This window comes from Macrobrachium nipponense, chromosome 32 (genome assembly GCF_015104395.2).
Source record: "Macrobrachium nipponense isolate FS-2020 chromosome 32, ASM1510439v2, whole genome shotgun sequence".
In the NCBI taxonomy this organism is placed as follows: Eukaryota; Metazoa; Arthropoda; class Malacostraca; order Decapoda; family Palaemonidae; genus Macrobrachium; species Macrobrachium nipponense.
In genome coordinates, this window is record NC_061094.1 from 49953291 (window position 1) to 49963754 (window position 10464).

Below are 10464 nucleotides of genomic sequence, written 5' to 3' on the forward strand. Positions count from 1 at the left end.
TATTTCAATATTTATCACACTGCCCCAAGTGCTTACTGGACCAAGAGATATATTTAAATGGAGCTCGTGATTCTGTTATTTACCACTGTTCCAAAAGCTCACTGGAGGAAGAGATATATTTAAATGAAGCTCGTGATTCTGTTATTTACCACTGTTCCAAAAGATTACTGGACCAAGAGATATATTTAAATGGAGCTCGTGATTCTGTTATTTACCACTGCTCCTTAAGCTCATGGAGGAAGAGATGTAATTAAATGGAGCTCTGGATTCTGTACCGACTCGATTTACTTCGCTGTCTGGGTATTTGTTATGAAAGCGAAAAATGTTTTTGCACATCTTTTTATTTTAAATTCCTGTCTGTCAGTAAGGGAAAGATGCAGAGCTATCATGAAATTGAACATTCAGAATGCTTTCACAGTAATCATTTTGAACCAATTGAAATAATTAGGTAAAAAGGGAGGAATTATCCTCTTGGAACTCAATTGCTTGACGACCTCGGTAAGTTCTCGGTCAATATCAGTCCTTCTAAAACGCTTTACTCTAAATCCTCTGAAGAACTCCAAGAGTTATCAACATAAATAAGCCGTAATAAGACGCATAAGCAGTAAATGGCCCAAAATGAGCCCATGAAGCAATTTTCAGCCACTTTTCAAGGAAATGGTGTTCCATTTGGGTGTGTCATTTAAGGACTGGGTTGCAATCCCCCCCCCCCCCCCCCCCCCCCCACCCCCCCACCCCCCCCCCCCCCCCCCCCCCCCCCCCCCCCCCCCCCCCCCCTCTCTCTCTCTCTCTCTCTCTCGCTCTCTGTCTGTCTGTCTACCTGTAGCTAACATTGCCCTAGAACGAACCGTTATGTATAAATTTGACCGTGATATATACTATGTAATAACCATTTTTAAGGAACAAATCCTCTTGGTTTTGACTCTCTCTCTCTCTCTCTCTCTCTCTCTCTCTCTCTCTCTCTCTCTCTCTCTCTCTCTCTCTGTGTTTAAACTTATTTTTCGTTTATTAGGCCATTTGCAACATTTGGTGTCCTTTTAGATTGGATGAGGGGATTTTGATAAAAGTAAAATTAACTGAATTTGTGAAGTATATGCAAGTCAGTGACATCCCTAATGGGGTGCAACTAAACTTTTATTTACCTCTATAGCCTAGATAGTGCTAAGGTTTATTATCAGAGGATATTTGTTACTAACAAGAGATAAAACACTAACCAGAAATGAATCAGAACAACAATCTCGACGTGACAAGAAAGAGAGACGTAATAGAGTATTCCTCGGTACCCCAGTTATGTAGATCAGCTGGACGAAATCCACACCCACAGAATGTTGCCGGAAATCGTCGTGGTAACGAGATGAAACGCAAATTCACCGGACATTTATTCGATCCTGAATATGTCAGGAACAAGGGAAAATGAAGAAAGAAATCAGGGAGGAGATATTAGAGTACTTCTCAGAATTGCAGGAGATATTCCAGGCCGCTTGTTGGAGAGTGGCAAACTCAAAGTTAGGAAATGAGAGTTGGTAGATAAATAGCTTACTAAGAACGGTTGGAATTACGCAGATCAGTGACATGTTCCTACGTTGGGAATAAAATGACGGATAAAACAAATAAAACAAAGTAATGCTGTATGAAAACATTTGATGAAAATGCAATCACTGGCGAAACAAAGCCACAGTTATTTTTAGGTACACATATTTTAAAAATAAATATCTACATAGAGCTTCCAGGGATCTCTTCAGTTCCCATTTTGAGATTGAAAATGGGAATTGGACAGATTCCCGAAAGCTCTCTGTAGATATTTATTTCTAAATACATGTACCCATATATAACTTGATTTATTTATCCGTTTCAAGACTCATCCTACGAGTATTTTTCAAAATAAATACCTTTATTAAACAAAAACAGAAGGGTTTTTATACTACTGTGAGTATTTTTTAAGTACTATTATTAAAAAAAACCAGGAGTGTTTTTATGTTACTATGAATATTTCTTAAATACTATTATAAAAAAAACCAGGCGTGATTTTATGTTACTATGAGTATTTTTAAATACTATTATTAAAAAGAAAACAAAACCAGGAGGGTATGGTGCTATGATTATTTTTTTGAATACTATTATAAAAAAACCCAGGAGTGTTTTTATGTTACTATGAATATTTCTTAAATACTATTATAAAAAAAACCAGGCGTGTTTTTATGTTACTATGAGTATTTTTAAATACTATTATTAAAAAGAAAACAAAACCAGGAGGGTTTTTTATGGTGCTATGATTATTTTTTTGAATACTATTATAAAAAAACCCAGGGTGTTTTTATGTTACTACGAGTATTTTTTAGATACTATTATTAAAAAAAACAGGAGTATTTCTATGTTACTAAGAGTATTTTTTAAATAATATTATTAAAAAAAGAGAAAAAAATAGGATTTTTATGTTACTATGAGTATTATTTGAAATAATATAAAAAAAACCGGAGTCTTTGGTGGACATGGCGGAATGTCGACCTTTCTTCAATCTTGAATTAACTTCTAACCTCGTGATATCTTATTGAGGCCTTTCTCTTAAGCGAGATAACGAAATTCGATAAACCGATGGGGTGTGGTGGAGGATAAGCCCGTTGAACTTGCTCTTGGCCGCTGTTGTCGTAACTCTCGTTTTATGGTCTTGGGCGTAAACACGAAAATCGATATTCTGATATATTTGTTTCTTTCTACTTTTTTTTTTCCTTTTCTTAATCTTCTTCCTTTATCTATGTTTGCTTATTCCGGCGAGGCTTCATTTACTCTCTTTATAGAGCAGAGGCAATTTTTCTATTACCTTCTGTTACTTCTTTCAAATGAACGCCATAGTCTTTGGAAGATTGGAATTTCAAGTCAGTGACCCCTATGGGTCTGTTTCATATGATAATAATAATAATAATAATAATAATAATAAGAAGAAGAAGAAGAAGAAGAAGAAGAAGATGGATGCTGGGTATCAACTCAAGAAAAGAGGCAACAGAATCAACCATCTGATGTTCATGGACGACATCAAGCTGTATGGTAAGAGCATCAAGGAAATAGATACCCTAATCCAGACTATAAGGATTGTATCTGGGGACATCAGGATGGAGTTTGGAATAGAAATATGCGCCTTAGTCAACATACAAAAAGGCAAAGTAACGAGAATGAAGGGATAAAAGCTACCAGATGGGAGCAACATCAAACACATAGATGAGCAGGATACAAATACCTGGGAATAATGGAAGGAGGGGATATAAAAACACCAAGAGATGAAGGACACGATCAGGAAAGAATACATGCAAAGACTCAAGGCGATACTCAAGTCAAAACTCAACGCCGGAAATATGATAAAAGCCATAAACACATGGGCAGTGCCAGTAATCAGATACAGCGCAAAAATAGTGGAATGGACGAAGGCAGAACTCCGAAGCATAGATCAGAAAACCAGGAAACAAATGACGATACACAAAGCACTACACCCAAGAGCAAATACGGACAGACTATACATAACACGAAAGGAAGGAGGGAGAGGACTACTAAGTATAGAGGACTGCGTCAACATCGAGAACAGAGCACTGGGGCAATATCTGAAAACCAGTGAAGACGAGTGGCTAAAGAGTGCATGGGAAGAAGGACTAATAAAAGTAGACGAAGACCCAGAAATATACAGAGACAGGAGAATGACAGACAGAACAGAAGACTGGCACAACAAACCAATGCACAAACAATACATGAGACAGACTAAAGAACTATCCAGCGATGACACATGGCAATGGCTACAGAGGGGAGAGCTCAAGAAGGAAAGTGAAGGAATGATAACAGCGGCACAAGATCAGGCCCTAAGAACCAGATATATTCAAAGAACGATAGACGGAAATAACATCTCTCCCATATGTAGGAAGTGCAATACGAAAAATGAAACCATAAACCACATAGCAAGCGAATGCCCGGCACTTGCACAGAACCAGTACAAAAAGAGGCATGATTCGTGCAAAAGCCTCCACTGGAGGCCTGTGCAAGAAACAATCAGCTACCTTGCAGTAATAAGTGGTACGAACACCAACCTGAGGGAGTGATAGAAAACGATCACGCAAAGATCCTCTGGGACTATGGTATCAGAACGGATAGGGTGATACGTGCAAACAGACCAGACGTGACGTTGATTGACAAAGTCAAGAAGAAAGTATCACTCATTGATGTCGCAATACCATGGGACACAAGAGTTGAAGAAAAAGAGATGGGATAAGTACTAAGTATCAAGATCTGAAAATAGAAATAAGAAGGATATGGGATATGCCAGTGGAAATCGTACCCATAATCATAGGAGCACTAGGCACGATCCCAAGATCCCTGAAAAGGAATCTAGAAAAAAACTAGAGGCTGAAGTAGCTCCAGGACTCATGCAGAAGAGTTTGATCCTAGAACGGCACACATAGTAAGAAAAGTGATGGACTCCTAAGGAGGCAGGATGCAACCGGACCCCACACTATAAATACCACCAGTCGAATTGGAGGACTGTGATTAGAGCAAAAAAAAAAAAAAAATAAATAAATAAAAAAATAATAATAATCAACCAGTTGATGTTCATGGACAACATCAAGCTGTATGGTAAGAGCATCAAGGAAATAGATACCCTAATCCAGACTGATAGGATTGTATCTGGGGACATCAAGATGGAGTTTGGAATAGAAAAATGTGCCTTAGTCAACATACAAAAGGGCAAAGCAACAAGGACTGAAGGGATAAAGCTACCAGATGGGAGCAGCATCAAACACATAGATGAGTCGGGATGCAAATACCTGGGAATAATGGAAGGAGGGGATATAAATCACAAGCGATGAAGGACACGATCAAGAAAGAATATATGCAGACTCAAGGCGATACTCAAGTCAAAACTCAACGCCGGAAATATGATAAAAGCCATAAACACATGGGCAGTACCAGTAATCAGATACAGCGCAGGAATAGTGGAATGGAAGAAGGCAGAACTCCGCAGCATAGACCAGAAAACTAGGAAACATATGACAATACTCAAAGCACTACACCCAAGAGTAAATACGGACAGAGTATACATAGCACGAAAGGAAGGAGGGAGAGGCGTACTAAGTATAGAGGACTACGTCAACATCGAGAACAGAGCACTGGGGCAATATCTGAAAACCAGTGAAGACGAGTGGCTCAAGGGTGCATGGGAAGAAGGACTGAGAGACAGGAGAATGACAAACAGAACAGAGGAATGGCACTACAAACCAATGCACAGACAATACATGAGAGAGACTAAAGAACTGGCCAGCAATGACACATGGCAATGGTTACTATGGGGAGAGCTCAAGAAGGAAACTGAAGGAATGATAACAGCGGCACAAGATCAGGGCCTAAGAACCAGATATGTTCAAAGAACGATAGATAGAAAGAACATCTCTCCCATATGTAGGAAGTGCAATACGAAAAATGAGACTATAAACCACATAGCAAGCGAATATCCGGCACTTGCACAGAACCAGTACAAAAAGAGGCATGAGTTAGTGACAAAAGCCCTCCACTGGAGCCTGTGCAAGAAACACCAGCTACCTTGCAGTAATAAGTGGTACGAGTACCAACCTGAAGAAGAGATAGAAATCGATCAGGCAAAAATCCTTTTAGGGGCTATGGAATCAAAACAGATAGGGTGATACGTTCAAATAGACCAGACGTGACGTTGATTGACAAAATCAAGAAGAAAGTATTACTCATTGATGTCGCAATACCATGGGACACTAGAGTTGAAGAGAAAGAAAGGGAAAAAATGGATAAATATACCTGAAAATAGAAATAAGAATGATATGGGATATGCCAGTGGGAATTGTACCCATAATCATAGGAACACTAGGCACGATCCCAAGATCCCTGAAAAAGGAATCTGGAAAAACTAGAGGCTGAAGTAGCTCCAGGACTCGTGCAGAAGAGTGTGATCCTAGAAACGGCGCACATAGTGAGAAGAGTGATGGACTCCTAAGGAGGCAGGATGCAACCCGGAATCCCACACCATAAATACCACCCAGTCGAATTGGAGGACTGTGATAGACCAAAAAAAGAAAAAAGAAAAAAAGAAAAATAATAATTTGGTGTGATGATTGACAAAATCAAGAAGAATGTATCACTCATTGATGTCGCAACCCATACATGGCGGACACCAGAGCCCTAGATAGAGAAAGAGTGAGAAAAAAACTTGATAAGTATCAAGAGATCTGCAATTATAAATAAGAGGGATTGTGGGATATGCCAGAGGAAATTGTCACATCCAATCATAGGAAACACTTGGCACGATCCAAAGATCCCTAAAAAAGTGAACAGGAAACAAAAAGATTAGATGCTGAAGTAGTTCAGACTCATGCAGAGGAGTGTGATTCTGGAAATAGCGCACAATGTGTGAAAATTGATTGACTCCTAAGGAGGCAGGATGCAACCCGGAACATCACAGTGTAAAAACCACCCAGTCGAATAGGATGACTGTGATAGAAAAAGAAGGATAATAATAATAAAGATATCCATGTTGGAAAACATTAGTTCCCATTCTAAAAATACCCCGCAGAGAATAAAAGTGTAATCGAGATTTTATTTCGTGTCATTGCTGGTTGAGCACAATCATACAATAAATTTTTATATTGAATGCTCAACGCTTTAGCAGAAATTTAATGCAAACATTGATAGCTTTAATTTAGCAAGCCATCCGTTGAGAGAGAGAGAGAGAGAGAGAGAGAGAGAGAGAGAGAGAGAGAGAGAGAGAGAGAGATTTACCATTCTTGTCTCTATTTATCTGTTTTATCTTGTTCTCCTGTGTAACAAGAAGTAAACGAACGTTTTCGTTAGAAATGATTTTAAATTTTTCATACACTTGTATTTTCCGAGCTATATACCTTTCCTCCTCCTCCTCCTCCTCCTACTTCACCACCACATCCTCCCCCTTTTCCTCCTCTTCCTCCTCCTCTACCACCTTCTCCTCCTTCTCCTCCTCCTCCTCCACCACCTCTTCCTCCTTCTCCTCCTCCTCCACCTCCTCCTCCTCTACTCCATCTCCAATCTACTCCTCCTCTTACTCCTCCTCCTCCATCTCCTCCTCCTCTTCCTTCTCCTTCTCCTCCTCCTCCTCCTTCAGCAACTCCTCCTCCTCCTTCACCTTCTCCTCCTTCAGCACCTCCTCCTCCTCCACCTCCTCCTCCTCTTCCTTCTCCTCCTCCTCCTCCACCTCCTCCTCCTCTTACTCCTCCTCCTCTTACTCCTCCTCCTCCATCTCCTCCTCCTCCATCTCCTCCTCCTATTCCTCTTCTTTCCTCTCCTCCTCCTCATCCTCCTCACGCAACTACCTCCTCCTCCTTCACCTTCTCCTCCTTCAGCACCTCCTCCTCCTCCTCCACATCCTCCTCCTCCTTCTCCTCCACTCTCTCTCTCTCTCTCTCTCTCTCTCTCTCTCTCTCTCTCTCTCTCTCTGTGCCAAATGGAGCGATAAACAGTCCAATTGGAAGCAGAGTGGGATTCCAGATGCCATGAAACTCCAGTAACATAAAATTGGAGACAATCCGGGCGATGCAATTCCCGCTAATTGTCAATGACTACCAATTTACTTCTCTGGAATAACAATACATCAGTCAGGCGTATCGATCTTAAGGAAATGTATCAGAAGGATAAAGTAAGTACCTTTTATCTAATTTATCTTTTAGTACTTATCGTATTGTTTCTTTACAACATCAAGTACTGGGCACGTCCTCGGTTTAGATAATCAAGACCACATGATGTTCAATTAAAATGCGATTTCCATATAATATTCTTGTGAATTAGTTCAACGGTTTTCAACTTTTCGCTTTTTTGTTTTTACTTCATTCGGAATCCAAAGGAAATGATCCCTCTCTCCCGCTCCTCCTCTCTGGTGCTGCCGAAAACAATTTAGCAGAACAAGACGTTAGAATTGATTAAGGCAAAGGAAACTTAGTAATGCAATGAGAGAAGGCGCGTGAGGGATCAAGGTTGCTCATTCAAACTTTCCAGCCATTTCAGAGTTGTGTTGGACGGACTGTGTTTCCGCATTTGCATATCATTTGCATCAGTTAACCTGCAACGAAATTCTAGTAACGAAGGCATCTCTCTCTCTCTCTCTCTCTCTCTCTCTCTCTCTCTCTCTCTCTCTCTCTCTCTCTCTCTCTCGTTTTGTGTTTAGCATAACATGGAGATAACTCCCTTTAAGAGTTTTCAGGTTGGATGTTGGGGAAAAAAAAAATATATATCTCTCTAATTGATCTTACTAAACAGCAACGCGGGAATAGGAATATCTATAATTTTCATTTTGTGCGTTACACAAACCAGAGTTCTCAGCAAATATTGATCTTCTCTTTGGAATATTCGATTTCATAATAATCTGATTTTGAGATATTCGACCGCTCTCTTTGAAACTGAATGACTTGTACAGTTCCGAATTTACTACTGGGATATGCATACACTTCTAATTTACTTACTAGATTTAATTGCTGGAATGGATGGGCAGTCGGTCAGTCAGATTCTCAGTTGGAAACTTAATTATTTGATCTAGAGAGAGAGAGAGAGAGAGAGAGAGAGAGAGAGAGAGAGAGAGAGAGAGAGAGATCTGCTTTGTGTGTAAACAAAGACATAAAAATAAATAAAAAATAAATAAATAAAATAAATAAATAAAGGCCATCTCAATAGTTTTGTTTGACAGAAAACTAATAAAAGCTTAAAAAACTCTTCTGGAGCTCTAAATCGACGTTCAAAACACGTATTGAGATGAATAAATTTCCGAGACCTCTTGAAGGCAGAGAGATAAAAATGGCAGCTTTGCTTTCGGAGGCAAAGAGGTGGAAATAACTCTGTTATCTAAGTCTTTCTCGTTGCTGACGTTGATTCATTACGACAAGAACTAATTGCCTCAATAATTGTAATGATAGGAACTTATTTGATTTGAAATGATAATAATGAATATTATTCAAAACTCAAGTGTTTTAATTGCTTTTTGTATATTTACATTTTATCTTCCTTCCCCATTTCTCTCTTCTCTCTCTCTCTCTCTCTCTCTCTCTCTCTCTCTCTCTCTACATAAAAGAATTGCCTGGTTGTCGTTCTCTTTCAGACGCACTCTGTATTCCACTTCTCCATTTAACCGAACAATTTATTTGTCGTTGACTGAATGGTTTACTGAAAACGCTGGCAAAAGGTCATCAATGGCTTTCACAATGTATTGCCTTTTAGGTTTCCTTTACTTTTATATCAGTTCACTGTCTTGTATTGTATAACAAAGCCTGGACGTCACTTCGATGCAGTCCACCATTTTAAAACAATAAAATACGACGCCTCAAAAACTTTGTACGTGGATAATATTCGCAAAGATGAAGTCGTGATTTCTAACTTTTTCCTTGTTGGTGGTAATATTAGAATGATTATTATGAGTGGAGTCTACAAACTTTTTTTTTATATGTTTTTATTATTTTCAACTGTAGGGAATAAATAGAGACTGATGGATACTCTTTGATATGGATGTGGCGAAACTCTGAACATTTATTCCAAGATATCATAGGTTATTGTTTTTGCATTCATGAATGTATCCTGCAGCGCTTAATGAAATTTATTAAGCGAAACTGTGTGTAAATATTCATTGAATTATCGTCAGTGTAAATATCAAAGGAGACTAGTTTAAAAGAAAAAACTTTTGAAGTTATGTTAATTATTGATAAAAAAATGTTACGTCTCAAAAGGATGACACTCGAGGAAAAATCTAAGAGAGCCAGTAAGAGAGAGAGAGAGAGAGAGAGAGAGAGAGAGAGAGAGAGAGAGAGAGAGAGAGAGAGAGAGAGAGAGAGCCCAAACCGGGGCGCAACAAATTTAAAGAACTTTCGGATAGCCACACATCTAGGCGACTGAATCTTATTTACAGAGAGCATTCCAAGCACTTGCTCATTTTATTCTCTCTCTCTCTCTCTCTCTCTCTCTCTCTCTCTCTCATACAAATAGTACATGTGCGCGCAAGCACGGTATCATCATCCTGTAAAGATCTTCCATCACCTTTTGTGCCAGATCTGATTGCTTGATTACCATATTCTTTGAAAGCTTGAATTTCAAGTCAGTGGCATCACAGGGCTTGTTCTATATGACAAGGGTTCATCTTCTGCATAATAATAATAATAATAATAATAACTAATAATAATAATAATAATAATAATAATAACTGAAAGCCACAGTAGTGTTGAAAGTATATATTCACAGAGTTAAAAATGATAAGGAGACATTTCCAGAGATTACTCTGTATCCCTCATCAGTCCTACTAAACGGTATAACAGTCGTCGTACCGGTGATTCCAGCATGATGAGCTGGAATCACCCGCATGACCACTTCGTCGTTCCAACCGTCTCGCCAACAGGATCACACGGACAGGGGTTATCTGACCACCACTGTTTGAAGAATCCACTTTGTATCAGTTTC

The 10464-nt window shown here is 39.2% G+C and overlaps 1 protein-coding gene across 1 annotated transcript in view; it reads left to right on the forward strand.

The window, feature by feature from the left end:
* Positions 1 to 10464, forward strand: part of LOC135207426 (uncharacterized protein DDB_G0271670-like) — an 87384-nt gene that overhangs the window by 22665 nt on the left and 54255 nt on the right. The window contains exon 5 of the mRNA XM_064239151.1: positions 6892 to 7137. Coding sequence (XP_064095221.1) covers positions 6892 to 7137 — 246 coding nt within the window. The remainder of the gene's footprint in view (positions 1 to 6891; positions 7138 to 10464) is intronic.